This window comes from Callorhinchus milii, unplaced genomic scaffold (genome assembly GCF_018977255.1).
Source record: "Callorhinchus milii isolate IMCB2004 unplaced genomic scaffold, IMCB_Cmil_1.0 Scaffold4, whole genome shotgun sequence".
Classification (NCBI taxonomy): Eukaryota; Metazoa; Chordata; class Chondrichthyes; order Chimaeriformes; family Callorhinchidae; genus Callorhinchus; species Callorhinchus milii.
The window spans coordinates 18,713,755-18,740,299 of NW_024704745.1; the positions used below are offsets into that span (position 1 = coordinate 18,713,755).

The following is a 26,545-nucleotide window of genomic DNA, read 5'->3' on the forward strand; positions in this document are numbered from 1 at the left end:
ACTATTTAAAAAGCAAGTCTCAAGACCCTCCTCTTTGACTGCGCATTCGGCCACCCTCCTACCCTTCCTGCCCTCCACCCACCCTGATCTCATCACCCTACCCCGATCCAAATCTCTGACTGTCCAGCGCCTTAGGACATCCTCCTGACATGAAAGGTGCTATACAAATATAATTTGTTGTTGTTCTGTTGAAAAGCACACTTACTGCTTTCTCACCAAGGGCAGTCTTCAAGCTGATCCGTACTTTGAATGCCTCTGCAGCTTCTGAAAATAGTAAGATATAAAAGTTTGGTTTTCTGTACGCTCAGCAAAGGAACCTGAAATTTTATCTAAAAATCTGCACAATAGTTAATTCTTACTGCATTTTATATGTTTTATTTTACTACATTTTGTGAGGCCTCAATGGAATACTTCTTGTATTTTAAAATATCTAGTAAATTATGATAAGCCTTACATGTTAGAGGTGGAAAATAAAGCATCCATGCACAAATAAAAGTGCTTAGACCAGCAAAGGTTCTATACGTTCTGACAAAAGGTCATCGACCTGAAAAACGTTAACTAATTTTCCTCTAGGTGCTGCCTGAACTGCTGAGTGTTCCCAGCGACTTCTGCTTTTATTTAAGGTTGTATAGGTGCTTTGGGTAGAACAAAGCTTCATGATTCTGGTGACATGCAGGATGCCTTCACGTAGTTATGTTAATATTTATCTGGCACAATAGAATTGAATTTCGAGAATGCGTAAGTTTGAAACCAAAACCTTAACAGTCCCTCTCTGATCGTAATACATATGGAGGCTAAGCCTCCATTGTCGTCTCCCATTCTCTCTTGTTATTTTCCCAGGAGCTACCCAGAATTACGAACATTCTTACCTGAGACAGACTTCTGGTCAAATTGCTCTTCATCTGGAAACAAAAAAAATATTAACAAACTACAAGCACTATGTTACTGTTGGTGCTGCTGTGAAATGATAGGCCCTCATGTCATGTTTGGTGAGAACCCTGGGGAGTAGTCTTTCGCATTCTTACCCGCACCAAACTCCGCTCCCCGATTATCCCAGTCCTTGCCAGACTGCACTGGCTGCCTATCCCAGAGAGGATTGCCTTCAAGATCTTCACCCTTGTCTTCAAATCCCTCCACTCCTCTGCACCCCCCTACCTCTCTGACCTCCTCTCTCCTCACAACAGTGCCCGTTGCCTTCGTTCCACCGGGTCTGGTCTTCTCCTTGTCCCCCGAGTGCTTCGCTCCACCCTCGGATGCCGTGCCTTCAGCCACTATGCCCCGAGGCTCTGGAACTCCCTTCCTCACTCCCTTCGCTTCACCCCCTCTCTTCCTATTTTCAGGTCTCAGCTGAAGACCTTTCTTTTAGACCGCGCCTTTGGTCACCTTCCTCCCCCTCCCCCCCTGGTTCGGCCCCAGGATCCGTTACTGTGAAGCGCTCTGAGACACCGTCCGGCGTGGAGGGCGCTATATAAATCTAAGTTGTTGTTGTTTGTATTTTGTGCTGGGGGTGACCCTGTTCTTTCTGACATGAAAGGCGGTATACAAAGGTAATCTGTTGTTGGTTGTTTCAGTGTTGCTAGAGTCAAGGGGGAGGTCTCGTTTATGGTTAAAACTCCTGTGAAGTGTGTGGTAAGGATTCTGGGAGGCAATGAATTGGACTGTAGTCCAAAGTTGATGCACCTCCTTCATCAGGCAGGATGACCACACACAGTAGCCTAAAATAAGCATATGACCAGAATGTATTGAACCTTTGACTACAATTACATTAACACTTATCTGTCAGGGCAGAGTTGAATTTGCAGAGTGCATTAGATTGGTGCTGACTCCTGAACCATCCCTCCCTCAATGTTCTGTATATAGAGGCTGAGCCTAAACAATGCTTTCCTGTTCTCTCTTGTTAGTTTGCAACACAAGTGATGTTCTCATGAGTCACACAGAATTGAGGTCATTCTTACCTGATTTACTGATTAGGTCAACGTGGTGTCTATCTGCGTCTGAAACAAAACAAAAAACTACTAAGCAGACTACAAACATTTTGTTATCCGTTATCCTACTGGGAAAGTACAGCTTTCCCTTTTTTGGTTAGTCAGGTATTTTGACACACATCGAAATCCATCATAATACTTAAGAGTATCCAAACAGAGTTTCACATATGTACTCTGTTTACCTAGCGGTAAGTAGGAACTCAGTTGTTAGTCGATTGGCGGATCGCTTTTCTGGGGGTAATAATTCCTTCAAAAAAAATAATAACAATAAATTTGTCACTCAATCCATGACTGGTTGCAGGATACTACTGTGAGCAATTGGCTGCCGAGTTTTGCCCACATAATATACAGTCAATTCACTTTACAGTTTATTCTATGAAGTGCTTTGACACATCTCGAAGACATGATCAGGTGCTAAATCAGATGCAAGGATTATTATTATTATGTATGCCATCCAAGCAAAGAAATGTCCCTGTGTCAGAAATAGAATGCGCACTTTGCTTCAGAGGCAAGAGCTTGCTTCACCTAATTCTGGGAGGTAATAAACAAAGTAATAGACAAAGACAAAGCTTGGGGACCACAGAGTACTTCTGGAATTTGATCAGGTAAAATTGTCATTCCAAATACTTTATAGTAATATTCCTGCTGCTTGTCCAGCTAGACCACCCTACCTGTCAGGGCTTTGACTTATAGATTAACAGAAACAGCTTACATTTATATGCTGCCCTTCATGCAGAATGACATCTTGGAAGACTTAGAACAAGACTAGCAGGAGCCAAGTAGAAAAAATCCTTCCCCCAGTGCCTTGTCTGCCCAAGAAGTCCTGCGAATATGCCAAACTGTCTGTTCTGTCGTCAGTATAGTTTTGACGTAATGGGGATCCATCTGGTTCAGGAACTGAACCACCAAGATTGCCACAGAAGTCCTATGCCATGTGTGAGTAGATTCCTGGGGACTAGGCTGTTGCTTATATTTTGAGAGTGTTCTTTAAGGGATGCTGGAGACCATTTCAATTAGCAGTGCCATTGACTCTTTCCAGCAGTTATTTGGTGAAGTGTTGGTAGAGCAATATGGTCAGAAGAGGCCTGTGTTGCCTTTCCACATCACTAGTGTGCTGTGTTTACATTAAGGCTACACATTACAGTAACAAGCATAGGAAAGGTTAGGAGTGAAATACATGGTGGAAGAGTTAATGACCATGGAAAAGATGGTACTGCTAGGTAGATTACAGAGAGATCAACATATAGGGTACATACATGGAGTCCAGGTGGGGTCCCAACCAACATGTCTGCCTTTGTCCTGGTTATCTTTCTTCAGCCACTCATACAAGGGTTTGAAGTAGTTCAGAAGAGGTCTAGCATTCATTCTGGTTTGACCAGTTACTTCTTCAAGTGCTCTGGTCCATGATTTTGACTTTCCTAGTTTAAGCATGTTACTGGATAGGAGACACAGAAACACAACATGGTTACTAACTTTGGATCTTTGGATAGAGGCATGATGAACAACCACCATCAAAGAACCTTTGCTTTGTACATCGTCCATTGTAAAGAAGAGTTCATACAAAGTTAGGATAGCCCATAAAATATATAGTCTTTACAGTGCACTTTACATTTTATAATATATAAAATGTTTCAGCACCTTGGGACGTCCTCCTGACGTGAAAGGCGCTATACAAATATAATCTTGTTGTTATATACTGTAAAGCGCTTTGCGATGACTCAACGACATGAAAAGGCGCTATATCAAATGCAAGGATTATTATTAACAGAAACAGACCCCTGCCTGCAAGCTTGCTTCATTCTTTGCCAACAATATGTAATCGTAAGTTGTTTGCAATTCAAAGGCTTTTGTCAATACAGCTTCTAACCTGAGTATATGGAATGGTGAATCTAGCGAAATAAAGGTGTGTGTGAAGGGGGAGGAGAGTGTGGAATTGAGCCAAACAGTGCAACGTCATCACCTCACCATAACCCTCCCCAAGTCACACACCATCCTGACTTGGACATACATCACTGCTCCTTTACAGTTGGTGGGTCAACGTTCTGAAATTCCTTCCCAGACAATGTTGTGAGACCCCCTTTTGTCATACGGTCTATAGCAGTTTAAAAACCACCACTTTCTCTGGGAAACAAGGCCCACATCCGAGGACAGAATTGAAACAAAATGCAGTCAATCATTGCATCAAATCTATTGGGACCTACCTGAGCTTTGTGCCCGCTTTAGTGGAGTTGGTGATATCACATTTGTGTAGTGGGCCAGTGTGTCCAGCAGCTTGGCACAGAGCTTCCTGGAACTGGAACTGGAATATAGTCCTGGTATAGTACCTGAAATCATTCACCATACACCACATATATTATTATTATATATTATATAGAGTACTTTTTAAGATGTCAAGGTGCAAAATACCTTTAGGCATTGAAGAAACTGGAAGATTAATCATGAATTAATCAAAAACTTTAATCAAATTGAATTTGAAAAAAAATGGCTTTTCCGAAATCAACTTCCAGCTTCGTAAAATCAGGGGCAGTTTTGAACACAAAAGGGAAGTTAGAAAAAGACAAATTCTCTGTTGTTCCTAATTACAGTTTCAAATGTTACTTTAAAGTTAATTTGGGGATTATTTCTGAAGATAAATTCAGCACATAATACATTTTGTTTGAAGGGAAAAANCCTCATGACTGAAACGTGAGAGATTATGAGGAAGTAAATTGTGACATATGATGTGTAAACCACATTGATGGTATTGAACTCAGATTCCTTATTTAGGAATACCGTAAATTAGACCCCAATCATTGTAAGCTCCAGGAAGGTGACCATGTAATAAAAAGTAAAGCTGAGGATTTATCAATACAGGATAGAAATTCTGTACTCTTACCTTATAAAGGAATAGTCATTAGCAATATGGAACAGAGCAGCAGGATCACAGTAAGTTTCATCATGGGGGACAGGTTCGACAACACCAACAAATTCCCGTCTAAGAAAGAAAAAGGACAATTTCTTAGATGTAGTTTTAAAGAAAGGCACAAAGACAAAGATAAACAAAGAATCATTAGGCACATTTCATAATATCAATTCTCCAAAAAGCTCATACCATTTATTTCCTAAATATTAATAAATACAACATTCTTTGTGCGTCAACTTTATGATTCTGAATTTTAGCACTAGGAAATTACATACTTTGCATGGATGTTGGGTGTAATGTTCCTGAATTTGATATGGTCCCAACTACCTAAAACCATTCTACAGAGGGACGTTCAGCCTCAACAACTGGATATTTTGTCCTTGTGAGAATTATAACAATAATAATCCTTGCATTTGATATAGCGCTTTTCATGTCTTCTAGACGTCTCAAAGTGCTTTACAGAATTTACTGTAAAGTGAATTGACTGTATATTTGTAGGCGAAACGCGGCAGCCAATTGCGCACAGCAGTGTCCCACAAACAGTCGTGTATTGAAAATGACCAATTTATTATTGTTTTGTTTTGGAGGGATTATTATTAGGGGTGTGGAGTAACGAAACTTGCCCAAGGTTTCGCCCTGCCTGGAATTGAACCCAGGTGTCTCGCTTGCAAGGCAAGTGCTCTAACCACTGAGCTACAGGACTCCACATTATCCATTATCATTGATGTTAAATCACATGCTGCAAATTTTTCCCCATTATATATAGATGAGATGGGCATATCATGTATGTAAAAACATCTACGTTCTCAATACAGAAGTTCATATTGAAGTCACTCACTGTTTCTTGCAAATCTAGGAAGAGAAATATTATTTACTTCCTAATTCAAGAGTTAAGTATTGCCTCATAACCACGAAACAAAACCAATTCAACAACCGAGTACATGCTGGTACTTCAATTTATTACAAGAATTTCAGTACCAATTTCAAATTTTACTTTTTTGGGATTATGTCCTCAATATAGAAGCTCATATTGAAATCACTCACTGTTTCTTGAAAATCTAGGAAGAGAAATACTATTTACTTCCTTAATTCCCTTTAGACCTTCAAGTAATCTTATATAACTCATATACACAACTCATCTCGTTATTAAAAAATACAGAAGCCGCTGGGAACACTCAGCAGGTCAGGCAGCATTTATGGAGAAAAGAAAGTGAGTCAACATTTCAGGTCCATGACTCTTTGTCAGAACATTGACCTGAGACATTGACTCACTTTCCTTTCTCTATATATGCTGCCTGACCTGCTGAGTGTTCCCAGCGACTTCTGTATTTGTTTCAGATTTCCAGCCTCTGCAGTATTTTGCATTTCATCTTGTTATTAAATCAGGTTGAAAATATTGAATACAGTAAAATCTGTAGGACCAGCAAATTCTTGCTGCAGCTCGTTTTGCAACAGACAGTATTGACCCAAGTTCATTGAATATCAAGCAATTTGAAAATGATTTATTTACAGTAAGAAATTTGGCAAAGTAGTTGATTAGTATTGTACTTTTCACAAGACTGGATCAGATGAATGAAGCTCTTTGGCTGAGATAAACTTCCTGATATCTGTCCTGAGATTGCTTGTTGCAACCTTTGCAACTGGTTCCCTTTTGTTCTGCTTAGCATTTTAGAATATGTTATTCTGAGTTTATCTTCTCAACCCATTTAAAATGGTCTCTTTTCAAGGATGAAGAGCCCTAACTTGTGTAATTGTTGCTTATATATCTCATTCATCTAACATTGGGGATCATTCTCGTTGTCATATCTGCAAATGCTATGAGGACCTGGGCAACCCTCTTATGTGACAGCGACTACAACTAAATACAGTACTCTAGTGCAATCTGACCATAGCACTGTGCAATTTGAGGCAGAACTTCTGGGAATCTGAATTCAACTGGTGATATATCCCAACATCCTGTTGCCTTCTTTATTGTTGCCACATAATGTTCATATGGTAAGTGCACAGTCAAGTAATACCCGTAAGTCTCTTTCAGCTTCCTCTGCCTTCTATTTTTACATTAATAGAAAGTACAGATCAGAATCAGTTGGACCAGTGTTTATATTCCATACAAGTGTCTATCCTAAGTTCTATCTCTTGTCCCATATCCTGGCTTTTCCCCTGTATCCATCAATTTTAACCATGTGTCCTGTTTGTTTTGAATGCGGACATCATTGCCGCCCCAACAACTGACTGTGATAGAGAATTCCACACTCCCATCACTCTGTATGAAAACCTTTATCCTAATTTCTGTTCTGATCTCTGTTTCCAGTTCTGACTTTAAAACTCTGCCCTCGAGTTCCAGATCCCTGAAACAATCTTTCTCTATCCACCCTATCTAAGTCAATTGAGTCTAGTCTAGCTGCTTTTTTTTTGTAATGTTAAGATACAAATGCTGATGTTTCTGAGTTTTTCAGTACATTCTGTTATACACAGTATACTGCAGGTCAGTATATACCTTGGGCACACTGTGGACCTGTGGCGATACACTAGAAGTGTGATACACAACCAGCTCGACTGGCCAGCTACCTCTGCTTAACGCAGAGATTTGTGTGTCTCCACACACCCCGTCTCCCACCAGTAGAGACACCAGCAACTGCTGGAAATGCTTGTAAGGGCAAACACACCTGACCAGCTAGTATTCTGTGTGCTGTACACAAGCTCATGATGTCAACGGCAGTGTCATCAGTGATGATCCAGAAGTGCTATCCATGGATTGTGCTATAATATGATCTGTTATAATATGGGTTCTCATTTCATAAAATCAATAATTCATGTTATAACGGGGTCGACTATAGATAATCATTTTGGGTAGGCTGTTCCTTGAAAATGTGATAGTAATTGACCTAATTGTAATCCTCCCAAGTGAAAACTATTTGTGTCTCTAAATTGGTCACTGTAAACCAGGTAATGTTTTCAACAATTTCTCCCAAGGAACATCCTACAGTTGAACTATTAAATGACTCAGTTTTCTGTTTCTGTGTTTGCTTACATATTGAATATCTATAAATAAAAAGGAATAAACTACAAGGATATAGGAAAAGAGCAGATAAATAGTACCAAAAGGATTATCCTTTAGAAAAGCCAGCAGACGCAATGGCGTAAATGGCTTTCTTCTGTGCTGTAAATTTCTATGGATCTAAGGTTCTATGAATGAATACAAGAACCAAAAAGCTATTCCTAAAATTTATAAACATAATCACTTACTTCATTTCCCAGAATTTTTTCATCCACTGATCTTTGGGGATCTCCCCTCTGAACATTTTCCACCTCCATTGCTCCATCATGAACGTGAAGGGAAGAGTGCCAACAATACTTAAGGCCTGCTTCAGTAGAAAATTTATATCGATCTCTATGATAGAAAGAACCAGACTCGTCATTGTTCTGATGAAAACAACCAATTGTTTTAAAAAAAGTTTACAGCATATTTACAATATAGAAACCTTCAGAATTCAGTCTACATTTTCATAAAGCCTTTCACATCAGGAGGAGGTCTGAAGTACTTTACACGGCTGGTTGGCATGTGAGCCATGGAGAAATAGGATTTGAAGAGGGGGAGGTGAAAGATGACTGAAAACATGGTCAAATAGGCAAGTCTTGTGGCAGGCTTTAAAGTTGGGGAGGGATGGAGGGGTGAGTCAGAGGGATTACAGAGAAGCATGGAATTCCAGTGAGCGGGGACACAATGATTGATAGCTCGCCCACTGCTAGTGGGGCAGATCAGAAGGGGAACATGAAACAGGCCAGTGTTCACTGAATAAATGGAGTAACCAGTTCAGTAGCGTTGCAGATTAGTGTGGAGGCCAAGAAAAATGCCAATCTGAGCTTTTGTTTTGAGAACATTCTATTGCTGACATTAGCTAAGTCTCTCTTTTTCAGCTTTGAGAAGTGATATGGCAGTTCTGCCAGTAAAAAAAATCATAACAGAGCGTTATAATATGCAATATTTCTTAACTAGATTCTTTAATAAGGAATCTTTCCCAAGAAGTTAATAAGGATAAGCCTGAAGAATACACAGCCACTACATCCTAGAGTAAATCCTGTGAAGAGCTTTGAGATGTTTCAATAAGGCAATAAGATGCTATATCAAATGCAAGCATTATTATTAATTATTATTGTTATAATTCAAAGTATTTTTTAAAAAACAGTATTTCAAGTACTTACTACTAGTTTCAATAAAAGATGCTGGGAGAAGACCCAGTGATTTGAGATGCTTTGGAGTAGCTGCTGAAAGGGACATGATCTCTCCTACTCCCTCATGGAAGCCTTCATTTGCCCCGTCACGCAACAAGTAAGGAAGGTGTGCGTACTCCATGTCATACTGAATATGGCCCATTTCATGGTGTACGGTCAAGAAGTCTTCCATATTAATTTTAGTGCACATTTTAATCCTGCATGTCAATAGGAAAAAACATGTCCATTAGGCGAACTTCTCTCTCCATTCTTTTTGTTACATACAATTTATGATATGACCAAAGATCTCATCCATTCAGGAAAGCAGGACTGTCCGAGATATGTGCAACCCTCATGAGGATTGTGAGAGACAGAGTTGGAGATGGCAAAGAATGTTTCAAATTGGGCAATAACAGGAAAGTTACAACAACAAGATACGCGTGCCACAAGAGGCATATCGTGGTATAAACTAGATTATAGCTGGCTATCAATGAAAGGCTAAAGAGTTCTCCCTGTTCAACCAAGATCATATAACACATAGACTGCAAGTTAATCTCTATATTTCTAGCAGCACAAATCAAAATAAGATTACTTTACTTTGGAAAAAGTGTCAACTTCAAGTGATGGTAATTTGAATGAACAACGCAAAGAAGTCAAAGTAAATTGCAGTGTTGACAAATGACGGGAAGCACCAATAAATGGTGTATAGTCTTATGACCATATGAGCCAATATGAGCTTATTATTTTGTAAAAACAAACTCTAGAATCTCTCGAGGAACCTTATTCTTAAAGTACAATGCAGATGAACAGTAATTGTCAATTCATTCACGGTACACAGGAGGTTTTGGTACAACAGAGGCTTAGGCCAGTTATATCTTATATAACTACATCTCTCATACATCATTGTTACTATAGTTAGGCAAAGAAACAAGATATATATAAGGACTGAACTTGACTTTCCTTAAATGTATTTGAGCCTGAGAGAGATGCAATAAGTTGTCATAGTTCTAGTTTGAATAGGTAACTATAGTTTAAGACCTAAATATTCCATCCCAAAATTCCACTTTATACTAGTGTGAGTGAGATCGGCTCAATATGCATTCCAAATATACTGGACACTGAGAGATGTCACGTGTAGATTACTGAAAAGAGCAATTTCGTAATAACACACGTGCATAACACACCTGCCACTTCCCACAACAACAACAAATTACATTTGTATAGCGCCTTTCACATCAGGAGGACGTCCCAAGGCGCTGGACAGTCGGGGATCCGCACCCGAGCTGGTGGTTGGGATCAGGAGCGGTGGAGTGCAGGGAGGGTAGGGGTCGGAGGGTGACCAAAGGCACGGTCGAAGAGGAGGATCTTGAAGGAGGCAAGGGCAGAAGGGCTGTGGGATGGAGTTCCAGAGGCATGTGGCACACAAACTGTGGTATTGTTTTGTCAAGTTTCTCGCTGAGCAGAGCAGAGGTGAGTGCACCAAATTTTATTTTCTTGAGCTTATTAAATTTAAATGTTTTTTTCTTGTTCCTTGAAGTTTAATGTTTAAGTTTAACATTCACAATTTCAAGATCGGAAACATAAAAAAGTCTGGAATGGAAATATACAGAGAAATTTTTAGACGGATGTCAACCTATCTCAGTGGTCATACTCTCCACTCTAAGTCAGAAAGTTGTGGGTTCAAGGACTTGGAATCGCATATTCTAAGCTGACACTCCAATGCAGTGCCGGGGGGGGTTGCATTGTAGGAGATAACATTCTTCGGATGAGATGTTAAACCGAGGTGCCATCTGTCTGTTCAGGTGGACGTTAAAGATCCCATGGCACTATTCGAAAAGGGAAGGGAGTTTGTCCCAGTCTCTTGGCTAACAATCCCCCAAATAAAATCGGTTACTCACTCCATGGCTATTAGTAAGACATTACTGTGCACAAACTGGCTGCTGCATTTCACTCACAAATACAGATTTTAGAGTAGTACATAGTAGTAGTTTACAGTAATGTGAAACATTTTGAGACATCTCGACAACATGAAAAAGTGCTATATCAAATGCAAGGATTTTTATCATAAAAAAAACTGTAGGTTTAAAGATCATAGTGGCTTAAAAGATGGGGCTGAGTCACTGTACAATTCTTCACTTTGTGCAAGTGAATGTTTCTGTAATTTTCAGATGTTTTTCTGTGGTCAGAGTGAAAATCCATATTAGCTGCTTTTTGAGACTAAGGCAAAGCATGGAATTAATTAGCCAGGAGGGGTCTTAATTGCCAGAAAACCAATTGGTTTTTTTTCCAAATTTTTGGGATAGAATTTTTTTTCCTCTAGTATTCCTCTTTTAATATTCTATTGATATCTTATGTAAAGATAATAATAATCCTTGCATTTGATATCACACAATGCATTTGATATTTCATGTCATCCAGACATCTCAAAGTGCTTCACATGTTATACTGTAAAGTGGGTTCACTGTATATTTTGTGGGCGGATTGCACCCAGGAATGTCCCACAAACAGCCATGGCATGAGTGACCGATTTTATTTGGGGGATTTTTTGGCCAGGGCACCGGGAGAAACTGCATTTTCTTTTTGAATAGTGCCATGGGATCTTTAACGCCCACTAGAACAAGCAGACGGGACCTCAGTTACCGTCTCATCTGAAGGACGGCTCCTAGGACAATGCAATACCCACCCCCCCACCCCCAGCACTGCATTCGAGGGTCAGCTTTGTCGATCTGATTCCAAGTCCCAACCTCGGGCTCAACCCACAACTTTCTGATTCAGAAATGAAAGTGTAACCACTAAGCCAGACTGAATCAAAGACATAAATGTAAGTTCCCATTTTTAAAAAAAAGACAGTAGTTTTTATTTTGATCATAAGATAGGCACATTTCCCGCACAATCAGGCATGTATTTCTTAACTCTTGTCTCTACTTCCAGTTTCACTTGTAAATTTTAGCTTAACCTAATCAGTTGATAAAGTCCCTTTAAATATAGGGGGATAGTGTGCAATACATGATGTGATAATCACAAAAACAGAACATGTGGTCAGTTTTGTCCTGGACATCTCTCCTATTTCCAGTTTTTGTATTTGCATTCAAGAACTGTCCCAATATTTGTTTTAAATTGGGGATAGATTTCGCTTTTTGAATGTTAGCTGCTTGTATGACTTTTTAATTTTTCTTTTAGAATGATTTCAGATCACTGCCAAGCAGGGAAACACAATCACCATACTCCCATTACAGACCAATTCAAAGTTTTTTTTCAGGTGCCCAGCTAGCTGTGTAAAGCGCTTTGGGCATCCGCCTGACATGAAAGGCACAATATAATTTACACAGTGTGAAATTGTGAAATGTGTCAAAAAATAATAATAAATTGGTCATTCAATCCACGACTGTTTGTGGGATACTGCTGTGCGCAATTGGCTGCCGCATTTCGCCCATAAAATATACAGTCGATTCACCTTATACTATATTCTGTGAAGCAAATTGAGACAACTTGAAGACATGATAAGGTGCTGTAGCAAGTGCAAGGATTATTATTATTAAATTGTATATGCTGCCCTTGAGATAAGTTGTCACCATAAATAATTAGCACATACCATATATCCTCTAACAAAGAAAAATATGAACACATTTAACTATGTTACATTTTTAGCAGTAGTTTAGAGACTATAGTTAATTGTAAGTACCTGAAATCAACCCTATTCCCCATGTCCCACGCTGTTGGATGACAGACAACTTTGCGTCCATCGGTGGGTAACTCAATCATGGAATTTTTCCAAAAATTGTCATTCATCGGCTGAAGGCCCACAGACTGAAAGAATTTATCTGCTGATTCAAACATTCTTTTTGCAGTCCAGCCCTAAAACAAGGAAATATTTCAGTCAAATGTGACAAGGCACTAAAGTTACTGCCTTTCATTCCAGGGTCATAATAATAATAATATTGTGTGGTTTGCTATACATGTAACCTAATTCTTTCAGCTGTACACATACTAATAAAGTCCTACGATGAATTAACCTGTTCGTGTTGAAACCAAAAGAATTTGTGAACTCCACCTGAATAAGCAACACAAATCAGTCAAATATGTAATTTTCCATTGATGTAAATCGACATGCAATATTAAGAAAGAAACACGAGAGCAGCCCTATTCGTGTAGGAGCCCACTAGGTGGCATTCTTGCACATGATCAAAAAGACAAGAGGCAGGAGTGATAGAATTGTGTCATTATTGAGTAAAATTGAGTTAAATTGAAAATGAAGCCAGATGCACAAAGTATTTCATGCATCTCAAAATAAGAGTATAAATTCCAATGTTTAAACTGCGGTAAATATCGCTCTTGCTTCTCTTTTTGAGCAGGCGTGAAAAGCCATCTAACAATGATCGACCAGTTGGAGCCCCTTGGTGTAGTGGATAGAGCTGATTCGAATCCCAGTCCATGCTGAGTTTGCTGATCTCAGCCAGGGCTGAGGAGGAGGTTCAATTAATCGTGGGCTTCCCAGTGTTAGTGAATTTAGTGTGGAATCCTTTAGCTCAGTGGGTAGAGCACTCGCCTTGCAAGCGAGACACCTAGGTTCAGTTCCAGGCAGGACAAAACCTTGGGCAAGTTTCCTTACTCCACCCGCCTAATAATAATCCCTCCAAAAACAAAACAATAATAAATTGGTCATTTTCTATCCACGACTGTTTGTGCGACACTGCTGTGCGCAATTGGCTGCCGCGTTTCGCCCACAAATATACAGTCAATTCATTTTACAGTCGATTCTGTGAAGCGCTTTGAGATGGCGAGAAGACGTGAAAAGCGCTATATCAAATGCAAGGATTATTTAATTATTATTATAAGGTAAAAAACAGCCAGAGTTCCTGCTCCTGCTCCTCTTCACTACCTTCTATTGATAGTCTGCATGTGTCATAGTCGGGTTGCAAGATATCAAGCTTGACTGAAACTCTAAGGTTGAGTGACCTGCCAACACTCTCTGCCAAAGCTCACGTATGAACGGTGGCCACTTGGGCGAGGTAGTGAAGGGCAACTAACAATCTTGAAACTGCATCCCAGCATAATGAAAGCGTGGAGGCCAGGAGCTTATAAAAATTAGAAATTTATATATTTCTTTGTATATAAGGAAACTTTTAATACATGCCCTGTTTTGGCATAATCAGATGTGTTAACACTGCGGGTATAGGAGAGGTGTGACAACCTGCTTACCTGTTCTACCATTGCTTGTGTCACATCGATGTCTTCCTCTGACGGATACGGAATTGACCAAGGATACAGGTTTGCCCAAAACCTTCCCCACATGTCACCTGGCAATGAAAGAAAAGACAAATACAGCAACATTTTAGGTTGTTAACTACCCCAGCCTCTGGAAATCCATCTCAGAATTCTTTCGATTCACCCCTTCCCTCGCTTCCTTCAAGGTCTGCCTCTTTGACCATGTTTTCGGCCATCATTCCCCCTCCCTCACCCCGAATCTCCTCAGCCCCTATCCCTAGCTCAGACTTAGACTGTCCAGTGCCTTGGGCATCCTCTTGATGTGAATGCTCCGATAATGTCAATTTGTATTGCACTGTGAGTAAATTGTTAACTAAATTGATAGTCACACCCAAGAAATACTGAAAAGTTTTGAATAATTGAAAGCTTGGAAGGTACATAAGAGTTAAGCCTTCAGTTCGTCTTACATAAGGTATTTGAATTACAAATACAGGCTTCCTAATTTATCTCTATTGACCAATATTTGGCAGAATTCATTCATAGGAATTAGAATACATTAGAATATACAGCATAGAAACAGCCCGCTTGGCCCAACTGGTCTATGCCGGTGTTTATGCTCCACATGAGCCTCCTCCTGCCCTTCCTCAACTAAGCCTTCAAGCATAACCTTCTATTTTGTTCTCCCCCGTGTACCTATCTCACCAACTCAACAACTCCTTGTGGTAGCAAGTTCCACATTACTCTCTGTGTAAAGAAATTTCTTCTAAATTCCCTATTTGATCTATTTGTGACTATTTTATATTGATGGCCTCTGGGTTTAGTCTCCCCCACAAGTGGAAACATCTTCCCTATGTCTACCCTATCAAAACCTTTCATCATTTTAAAGATCTCTATCAGGTCATCCAAGCATGTTCAGCCTTTCCTAATGGGTATAACCTCTCATTTCTGGAATCATCCTTGTGAATCTCCTTTGCACCCTCTCCAGTGCCTCCACATTCCCTCTATAATGTGGGGACCAGAACTGCACACAGTATTCCAAGTGTGGTCTAACCGAGGTTCTAAGGAAGTTTACCATAACTTCCCTGCTTTTCATTTCTATCCCTCTAAAAATGAACCCCAATGCCTGATTTGCCTTTTTTATGGCCTTATTAACCCGCGTTCTACTTTTAGTTAATTGTGTATGTGTACCCCTAGATCTCTTTGCTCCTCTACTTCATTTATTTTTCAGGATGTATGTGACTTCCTTGTTCCTTCTACCGAAATGTACCACTTCACACTTTTCCACAGTGAAATGCATTTGCCATTTAAATGCCTATTCAGCAAGTTTATTAATGTCTTGCTGTAATTTGTTGCAGTCCTCCTCTGTATTAACTACTTTCCCCAATTTGGTGTCGTCTGCAAATTTTGAAATTGTACTGCTGATTCCCGAGTCCAAATCATTAATGTATATTGTGAACGACAGTGGTCCCAATACCCATCCTGGTGGAACACCACTGCCCACACCCTGCCAGTCTGAGTAGCTACCCTTTACCCCTACTCTCTGTTTTCTGTTTTGTAGCAAGCTTGTTATCCATTCCACTATTTTTCCCCTGACTCCACATGCTCTGACCTTATTCATTATTCTACTATGTAGTACCTTATCGAATGCCTTTTGGAAATCTAAATAGATTACATCTAAGTATATTTATACTACTCAGCAATAATACACACCATATTTTTCTATGCAACATATCTACTGTAGCTTGAATAATTCCCAGTAGTCAATGTAAACACTCTAGCATGGGTGTTTTACAAGAGTCTGTGTTGGAGGAAATCAGCCGTCCAAATATTTCCCTCCCCCAATAAAAATGTGACAATGCTACCTATAGCCACCAGATAATTCAAGATGCTTTACCATACCCAGTAAATGAGCAGGCAGGCCTCCAGTCCGGCTGATATGTTCTGATCCAAAAGTTTCCATCAGTTTTGCTCTCACATAGGCATGGAGTTCTCTATACAGAGGCTTCACCTGACAATGATGCACAACATTACATTTATTGAATACCAAGGACATGAAGCAGTTTGATATATGGATGTGGTTTGCGATATGACCCCATTTATTTCATAATATATACATAAAACATGTAGAATTCCCTGCTTTTTAGCAGCCTAGTAAAATGAGGATAGCTGGAGCTATTTCATGACAGTATTGAGAGATGAGCCTGATCAACATGAGTGAAACCAGGAACAGCCAGGAATACCGGCTGATGTGTGTCCTCCTCATGCTGGGAACACCATAGGTGTTTTGTCGTTGAAACAGGCTCAATCCTATGCCATTCTTTGTCACATATACATTTTGTCTTCATGAGCGAGCATCACTCTGGTTCTGTCTATACTGGGAATCACCATTGGCAGCAACAGAGACCAGTCTCCCCCAGTCGGATCACATGGATTTGATTTGAAATGGGATCAAACCATATTATGTGACTGCCATGATCTCACTGCAAATTACAGATTCTATCATGCTGTATGTGTTATATCTCAATGGTGCTTATGAACAGGACTATGCTTTGAATCATGTGGTACAATATCAATTCAGTTGGGATAGAGTGAAACAATAACCATAACTGCATCGCACAACTCGCACCCAAAGATATGGATCTTTATTTCACCGAATAAGAGTGTACTAGAAGGATGAGATCAAATGGGCCGAAGGGCCTTATTTATTTGAACCTCTCGTGAAGACATCAAAGCATTTGGCTAATGCTGCTCACCTATGCACAGTGTAAACATTTCTCTTGAGATTCATAATACCATCTAAAGCTTCTTGATGAGTTATTGCTTTGTGATGTACCCTGCTCTATCCTTTCCTATATGGTTCTGCACATTTTATTAAACAAGTGCAACTAACTGTATAATAATAATAATAATCCTTGCATTTGATATAGCGCTTTTCACGTCAGGAGGACGTCCCAAAGCGCTTCACAGAACACACTGTAAAGTGAATTGACTGTATATTTGTGGGCGAACGCGGCAGCCAATTGCGCACAGCGATGTCCCACAAACAGTCGTAGATAGAAAATGACCAATTTATTATTGTTTTTGGAGGGATTATTATAAGGCGTGTGGAGTAAGGAAACTTGCCCAAGGTTTCGCCCTGCCTGGAATTGAACTCTTGCAAAGCGAGTGCTCTAACCACTGAGCTACAGGACTCCACAGAATTTTGTTAAATATTGTTTTTTAAATACAGGACTCTGTGTATGAACTGGATATTAGGTTGTTTTAAAATTAAATAGTAATCACAGATTATTCAACAGTTTGCAATTTTAAAAAGTCAATTGATAAGGCAACAAACTAAATGGAACAGTGATAAAAGCCAGATTTAACTGATTCAAGCATATTCAGCCAGCAATACTGGTAGCCTTGGGTAAGTCTGATCATTGTATTCTCTAACATTCAGCAACTTCCCACAGCACGATACCTCAGATACCTTCTATGCTTAAGTATTCTGATTTGCCTTCAATAAGGACAGTGAACTATGTCAGGATCCAATAGAGATTTTAACGTAAGTCAACCTTACTCAAGATCAAAGTTTTATTTAAAATATAAGAGGCCCAATTTTAATGTTCTTTAGTCTATGTACATCTTTTGAAAGAAACCTAAGTGACATTTGATACCAAGGACAAGTGGTGTTCTTCAGTAATAGAGTGAGTCACAAAGACCATATCCTAGATTGCAATAAGCACTAAAACAACAGGACAAGAAAAGCATATTTCAACATAACAAGAGGTAATGACTATTTGTTTCTATGAACTGAGTGCATTCCTGGATACAATGGAAACGCTGAAAGATCTTTCAAATTGTAACAGTCTGTCACAGCACTGACACTGCAACCACAAGTCAGATCACAAGATTCCCAGAGATCAGATGAAAAGAGTAGAAACAGGAAGTACAAGAGGAAGAAATAAATTTAACCTCTTCAAACAGGCTTTCCACATCTTTCACAAGATCGTCTCGACTGTATGCATATTCGCCTATGTCTTTCGTCTCATAATTTCCCCGCCAGTAATCCCCATAGTCTTGATAACCTTTAGGCAAAAAGGACATAAAAATTCCTAATATTTTATAAAAACAGATGACATATAATGTGACATTATGGTTTCAAATTTGTAAGTTTACCATTCAGCTTTGCTGCCTTATTCTTCAGATCTGCATAATCTTCGTAAAGTGGTCTAAGCGCCTTCCCCACATTATGTCTCCAGCCTTCCCAGGCCCACAGCCTCTCATTGTAATCCTTGCTTTCGGCCAACAAAATGGTCAGTCCTGATTAAAAGGCATTTGCAAAGAGATTCATGAAGAGCTCTGCAGAGTTGTCAACAAAGACATCCTACATTGGACAGCTGTTACCAGTGAAGTACTCTGAGACGCTTTGACATAAAACACTATAAAAATGCAAGAACTTTCTTATACACATTTAACGGTAGCACAGTTTTCACCTCACCAGTTTTCCAATGCATTGGTGACATGTGAAACATAAATCAGGTTTCCGGCCCCAAATCACTCTACTGCTGTGAGTGATATTGCTTCACTTCTAGTGGTATGAACGCAGTTCAAGTATGAAGTTGAAATAATTGTCCTTTACCTGGCTCGAGACCCAGGCAATCTGATGGATTATTTGGTTTGCAAACTGTTCCCGTGCTGTAGATTTTGCTCATCTCATTCTGAACTTCGTTCAGCTGTAATAAGAACAGTAGAAAGATACTGAATTTTCAATAAATAAAATAGCTGGGACTGAGTCGCTGTCTGACACAGCATCTTCACAGTAGGACTCAGCTTCACACCTGTAATCGCCTCACACTGCAGTGTAATGTTGGGAGCCTTTCCCACACAGAGGGAACATCAAGGATTGAGGTTCCCAGCTGATACTACAAAGTTGCTAACAGCTGGTTATAGAATACTATTGACAGAAACCTGGAAGCCAGTCATCAGTAGGGTGGGTATTCTGGAGTGATTAGATAAAATGGGCCGAAGAGCCTTTTTGCATCTGGACTTTCATCGTTTGATTTTGAGAAATGGTGAAAGGCACAGAAAGGCCTGAAGAGGTCTAATTTAAAGCTAAAGAAAAGAAGATGAATAAGAAACTTCTCTACATAGTCAAAATTTTCCAAAGAAAACGCAGCGAAAAGGGGCTGGTGGTTAGCCCACTGGTCTTTACCCTCTGGGGTCGGGATTTCAATCCAGCTCAGACTGCTGACTGCACGTCCTTTATGTGAAATGAGTCTGGACAGCTTCATGCAAAGATGCTGTGTGGGAATTGTAAAAACATATCTTATTATGGAGGGGGGAGGGGAGGGGGCTCTTCTCTGGTCATCAAATTGAAGTAGTGGGAGCTTTACTCAGCACTAAATCATACTCTACCGTGAATATTTGATATAAAACCTCAAAACAAATACTCAGTGCATATTCAAGACATCATGCAAAACAACTATACAATACAATTTATCTTTAAAATTTAAAGTGACATTTAAAATTTACATTTAAAATTTAAATTGACATTTACAGAGTGCCTTTCACATCAGGAGAACATCCCAAGGACCTTAGCAATCCTGGCTAGGCGCCCGAGCGAATGGGGGTAGTGGGGGTGTAGGGCAAGGGGAGTGAGGAGGAGAAAGATGATCAAATACAGAGTTTCATCTTCAAATTTGTATTTAAAAAACAATATTTAACAAAAGTTACAAAATTCTGTGGATCATCTCCCAAATGATCTCTGTTGGTATATGCACTGAATAGTGTGATGGTCCTTTACCCAGAACACCAGGAAAGTAGCACGATAATGATTCTGTCGAGAGCGCTTTGAGATTCCCTCCCGATGCGAAATGTGCTGTATGAATATAAAATTGTTGTTGTTGCTGTTGATAAATCACTGGTCTTTGCTGTTAGCTGATTACAAACAAGAATAACTTGCACTTGTATAGTGTATTTCAAGTAAAAGGAAATATCCTAAAGCATTTAACATAAAGATTAATTAGAAATGTTGTTATCCAGACAAACACAGAAGTTAATTTGTGCCCAGTAAATGGACAAGACTAGCATTCAGGGGTGATCATTCAGTGATCTATGCTCTGCTCTGGGAACATTCAGTGTTGACAAAATTAGGCTTGCTGCCAAAGTGCATTGCGATACTGTATAATAGCCTGATAACATTCACTACCTAAAGTCACAATTAAAGAATGGTTACTTGGATGGGATAATGGAGAGCTGTAACTGCCCTAGGAGCAGCACAAGTCAGGAGAAGAGGGGTGAAAACTGGAGATAAAATAAAGTCTGGGCACCATAACAGGAGAGAAAAGTGCAAGGCGTGCTTTGATAATTATCATTTCATTACTAAATGTGGTCAAGGCCAGTCAATAGCTAAACATTAACTACAGGTAAGAATATCTGCCTTGACCCCAACTTTTGTCACAATGATTTGGCCAAATGTCTACTGAAGTCCTTAGTCAGATCTCACAACTTTTGAATGCTGTTCAGCAGTATACTAGCTTAACTCTGATGTTTTTGTTGTTTGGGCTAAACTGTACACTCCAGTCATCAACAACATCAGAGTTAAGCCATTATACTACTAACCAGCACGCAAACACTGTGATCTCCAGCCAGCAATTTAAATGATGGCTGCAATAGCTTTAGGCAAAGCCATTGCACTAGAATCAAGGTGAGAAAAAAGACAACAGTGGCTGGCCTGCCCATCTTTATCAATGATATAGTCCATCACGTTACATTCTGCAATGATAAATCAATAGAATTCAACCTAAGCAATGTTCAAAATATAACTACCAGCAGAACTAATCTTACATCTTAATTAAGTTAAATAATAGACAGTTTGTATCATCCAGGTACTGTAATGCTTCTCTCTCAAGTGAAATAACTAGTTTTATGAAGAATTGTTTCATGTTTTAGGGAAGTTCACATCCATGCAAGTATCACCATATTGTTCACAATAGGGCACTTCAGTTACTTACATGGTCTTGCTCTTCTTTGGACAAAACCCCAGATCCTTTGTCTTGGAGTGAATTAAGCTGCAATTTAATTATGTTGTCGCTTATTTCATTGATGTTAAACTTGCTGGAGTCATCAGAGGCTTGCTGATAGAAAGCAGACCACTTTGCACTTTCCTCGTTCTGAAAAAGCAATGCAGAATGAGAATATAAGAGCACAAGATTTGAATAAAATCACTAGAAGATGTTTTGTGTAAATGGGACCCTGTGATGTTAATCTGCCTCAGTTGCTAGAATGAGTCAGAAGATTGTGGGTTCAAACGCAAGATCAGGACTTTACAATCTAGGCTGACATTCCAATACAGTGAGGCCAGGATGCTGCTATGACAAGAGGGTAGGATGAGATTAAATGGACTGAAGGGCCTTCTTCATTTAAACCTCCCTTGCAATCTTGTGAACTGATTTCCCTCCTCCCTCAAGCCAGTGCAGCCTCAAACATTCAGATATTTAGAAATATGGTTCTGTGGGATAACCACTCACTCATTTTCTCTAAAGATGCTTTTGGAGACAGGACTTACTGAGAAACCTGCCTAAATAATCTAAAGTGAGGTTCAGAGAAAGGAGCACAGCTGTCTGGATCCTGAACATGTGCTTATGGTCAGAGCAGCTGGGGTGGCTTAGAGATCTGAATGGAACCTTCATGGCTGAAGCAATGCTCAAACAGGCCTTTTAAAGTGCTTGCAGACGTTGTGTGGTCTGTAGGGCATACAATAGGGCTTGGCTTCAGAAGAACTCAGTGGTCAGAAATCTGTTCTCGCAGCACAGGAGTGGGCTGCAAAGCCCAAATGCAAAATGTACATAGGCCTGAAGTAAGTTAGATGAAATGGTAGTGATAGTTGGTTCCATTAGTAACACTCTCTTCTCTGGTTCAAGCTCCACACCAAGGTTTGAGGACATATCCTATGGTGGTAGTGTGTTTGTCAACAAAACAAAATGTATGTATTTCAAAGTAACTCCTTGGGCAAAGCACTTTGAGATGTTCCAACTTGATAAAGTGCTATGCCAAATGCAAACATTATTTTGATATGATTATGGGCAGGTTCAAGTTATACTGAAATACATCCTCTGACACTTTTTATACCCTTCTCCTAGAAATAGCTTGTTGCTGAAAGCAAGGTCTGGCAGAGTTCCTGCTGCTTAACCAGTTAGAGTCACCCTACCTGTTAGGGCCTTGGCTTGTAAGGTTAACAGGAGCTGAAGGGAAGAATTCCTATCCCAGTAACTGGTCTGCCATCCATGTCTGGCTAATGATCCAAGCTGCCTTGTCTGTCATTAGCAGTGCCCTGAAACCTGGCTCAGGACCTGGACTACTGAGATTACCACGGAGGGAGGAATCGATTCCAACAATGCCACCTTTGGAGTCTGCTCAAGTCTAAGGAGACTCCACTTACTTCCCTCAAGGAGATTAGCTTCTCCTCCTCCACTGGAGTACAATTCCATGGACACCACACACCCTCTGGCACCTAGCCCAAGAGGCCAATATTCAGAAGTGAACAGGGACAGTGAAAGGCAAGCTCTTTGACTGCAATGAATATCGTATCAAATACAATATATTATTATCAAATATATTATCATAGCCAAACCCAATTCTGTCCTTATTTACCATCCACACATGTCGACCAGTAGAGGGAGCTGGATAGCAACTATGAACTGGAATTCTGGCTGATCTTCCCATCCATAATCTAGTGAGGTCCACTCAGACCGATCGTTGTGGCCCTAACATGTGTCTGGCTGAGATCAGCTATCTGAATACTGATCAAAATCTCATCTCCACAGTTCATTAGTCACTGAATAAACTCACTAAGCCATTGGGGGCAATACATCAGTTTAGCTGCAAAAACATAAACGTATACCAATAATAATTCAGTGTTTGTTTTGACAGAAGGGTTGAGTTGATATAATTTTAAAAATCTGGTGGTATATGAACAAAGGCTTTTCTTCTTCTATTCACTTTGTCATCAAAAGCAGTGCCAACAGTTTATTTACCTGCCTGGTGTGTCAGCTGGAGACACATGTTATGGTTCTAAACCACGATTTTTCAAGATTTACAATGCAATTCAAATTTGCATTTATATAGCTGCTTTCATATCTTTCACATCAGAAACATTCCCAGGGGTTTAACAAACATAGTAATAAACGTTTGGCAAATTTTCCAAGAATCTTTTTGATTCCTAGAAATTTATGAGGTTATTATTTCTGCAGGCAAAAACATCACAGTAATAGAAACATGTGTTATTGAAGGGAAGAAAAGAAAAATGAAGATTATATAGATCGCTATTGGTGATGTTTTCATGTTGCAACTGTACTTCGATTTACTTTCTCAATATTGCTAATCTGTACTGCCAGAGTTGTCAAAATATATCTTTATGACTTCTTGCACCAGACACGAAACCATAAAAGATTGACCTTTGTGATTCACTGACGCTGCAACTCTGTGTTTTGCTGACTGGAGGCCTGTGTAGTGCTATGTCAGCTTCTCTCTCTCTCTCTCTCTCTCTCTTTCTCTTGCTCACTTTCTCCTTCTATAGAAACCAAGTCAACAGCTGCAGGAGCCTTCCCCAGCTGTGTCGTGCATATTTCAGTGACAGGTGGCCTAGGGACCCTGTTATGCTGCCGTTTGGTGCCATTTTAACTGAAGCCAAGTTCAGAGTCAACTTTTACTGAGGTCTGATAAGCATATTTGCAGCATTTCTACTAATGATAACATTAACATTAGTCTAACAGGGATTCTTTCCCTCAGCTCATGTTAACCCTGTAAGCCAAAGCCCCAATGGTCCTAACATTTGTCCAATCCTGTATTCATAACCTGAGGTACAAAAGCTACTTCAAGTGCAAGGCATGTTTTACTGCTCATTGCGGGAAATGTACAGTATATAGGTAAGGTGATATACAGATGTAAAGATCATTTAAGATAATGCGCATCACATTTTAGATGTGAAGGAATGGGTAATCCTGGGGAAAATACAGAATTCTTGAATTATATTTTTCTCTGTGAGCAATATGATACTGTAAGTGTAAATGAAAGTATACAATTAAGGTTACATTATGGTTATTAATAAGCACACAGGGACACATTTGCTAAACTTACTGAACAGAGCAGAATTATTTTCAGCCTGAAGCATCACATTTGCTCTATGGAGACAAAGCCATCCACATACCCAATTTGTGTTTGTTAAATACATTAGATCAATTATATCTGAAGTCGTTCAACAGGTCAGGTAACATTTGTTTTATTTTAATTCTTATTCTCTGTATACTATGAAAATGCATGTCATTTTTAGTCCATGGTTAAAATTAAAATGTCTTATAAGCAAGTAGCCTATTATAACTATATTTACTGCCATTATTCTGTTTGCAGCAGTAATTTTGAATACTCTTTTAACTTCTGCCTTCTGTGAAGTCAGTATTCCAGGCTTGACCGCAATACAGCTGGAATCTGCTATTGGCAAATCCTTTTGTGAATCTTGCAATTTAGATCTCCAGGGATGCTGTTCAGACAAGGTAGCAGAGGGTGAATCTGTACCTGTACAGCATATGCAGCATCAAACAGCCTTCCCCTACTAATACCTGCACTGAAAAATATCTTTTGGGTATCACACCAACTTGTCATTACAGAACACAAGGTAACACAGTTATTCACTTCGACAGACTCAGTGGTAGTGTGGTCATCAGAGTACTCACCATTTTGTCTATGTTTTCATCCGTGATGTTGGTGTTATATTCCCATGAGGCCAGTGAGCTCTTGTAAACCAGATCTTGAGACTTTGTGTCAAATTCTTTCAAGAATGCTGTGGCTTCCTGCTCAACAGGTGACAGAGAAAGAGCAGCTGCTGCCAGGCTCAGCAGCAAAAGCCACTGGAGGAACATTCTTCTCCCGAGCCCACTGGTCCTCAAGTGAAACACTGTGTTCCAGGTACATGTATTTGATTAGCTCTTATCATTATGACCTTTGAACAAGAGAAATAGGCACATAAAATGATTGCTTCAATTCATCATAAGGGAACCTAGTAGATACCTGATACATATAAGAGTTGAACTTGATAATATTAACCCGGTGTTCGTTAATATAATATTAACTCCAGTTGAATGTTGACAAGACCGGAGCTCTCCTGCTTGGCTCCTTTCAGGGACTTCTCATGTCAAGCGCTGAGAGCATGGATGCACACTCCACCTCATGGAGCCAGTTTGGAATCTCAGTTATTACTTCCGTATAGGAGTGAAGGCATCTCTGATATCCCAATAATCAGGTACCCTACCAGCATACAGTCTAGATTCACACAAAGTCTGAAAGATGGCCATTCTCTCTCTGGAACAGTATACACCGCTGTGTGGGAGGGATTGGAGGAGGTAGAGAGGAAACTTTCCTTATTAGAAAAGTCATAGTACAGCCAAGGTGTGTGGGGAATATAGGGGTATATGATATGTGGAGTGTGAGCACACCCCTAAATTTCCCCCCACACAAATTTATATGACCCACACATAGTCTTGTGCATCCCACACACATCTATATTTCCACATAAGTGCTCAAGAAACTCCACATCTATGTTCTCCACATGTACAGCTTAACCCCCATACACATCCCTTGCACTCAGACACTTAGATCCTCTATGGCAATAATAATGATCCTTGCATTTGATGTAGCGCTTTATCACATCAAACCATCTCAAAGCACCTTATGATGTTCTCTGTAAAATGAAGTGACTGTGTATTTTGTAGGTGAACGCAGCAGCCAATTTTTGCTCAGAGCAATGAATCACAACCAGCCATGATGTGAATACATTGGGTGAAACTCCCTTCTCTTTTCAAATAGTTCCATGGGATTCAACATCCACCTGAACACACAGACAGGTTATATAGCTCCCACACATCTATATCCCTCCCATACCCACAACCTCCATACACATGTACGCAATTTATGTACATAATCTAAATATAGTATTATCTGTGGGTGAAACGGGGAACTGATTTAGGGAGATATTGAGTTTGGGCAAGGACAGTACAGAGGTGTGTCTATCTATACACATATATAAAATATATATGTGCAAACATACATTTACCACAATGTCTCACACATGTAACTCTATACTCTGTGCAATCCTGCTATACCTCTGACACTTTAATGATTATTACCTCCACACAAGAATCCTATATACCTCTGGGAGGTATGGAGTGTCAGGAAATATGTGGTGCAGTTGATGTGCGTGAGTGTG

At 39.8% G+C, this 26,545-nt stretch overlaps 1 protein-coding gene across 1 annotated transcript in view; it reads right to left on the reverse strand.

The window, feature by feature from the left end:
• Positions 1-25,250, reverse strand: part of ace2 (angiotensin I converting enzyme 2) — a 29,071-nt gene extending 3,821 nt beyond the window's left edge. Inside the window, exons 1-16 of the mRNA XM_007891654.2 lie at positions 25,017-25,250; positions 21,300-21,458; positions 18,926-19,019; positions 18,463-18,606; positions 18,259-18,371; positions 16,204-16,312; positions 14,299-14,396; positions 12,782-12,954; positions 9,091-9,317; positions 8,134-8,278; positions 4,861-4,959; positions 4,187-4,309; positions 3,242-3,420; positions 1,956-1,994; positions 870-902; positions 206-264 (exon numbers count right to left, since the gene is read on the reverse strand). Of these exons, the coding sequence (XP_007889845.1) occupies positions 206-264; positions 870-902; positions 1,956-1,994; positions 3,242-3,420; positions 4,187-4,309; positions 4,861-4,959; positions 8,134-8,278; positions 9,091-9,317; positions 12,782-12,954; positions 14,299-14,396; positions 16,204-16,312; positions 18,259-18,371; positions 18,463-18,606; positions 18,926-19,019; positions 21,300-21,458; positions 25,017-25,202 (1,980 nt within the window). The 5' untranslated portion in view covers positions 25,203-25,250. The remainder of the gene's footprint in view (positions 1-205; positions 265-869; positions 903-1,955; positions 1,995-3,241; positions 3,421-4,186; positions 4,310-4,860; positions 4,960-8,133; positions 8,279-9,090; positions 9,318-12,781; positions 12,955-14,298; positions 14,397-16,203; positions 16,313-18,258; positions 18,372-18,462; positions 18,607-18,925; positions 19,020-21,299; positions 21,459-25,016) is intronic.
• Positions 25,251-26,545: the final 1,295 nt, after the last annotated feature.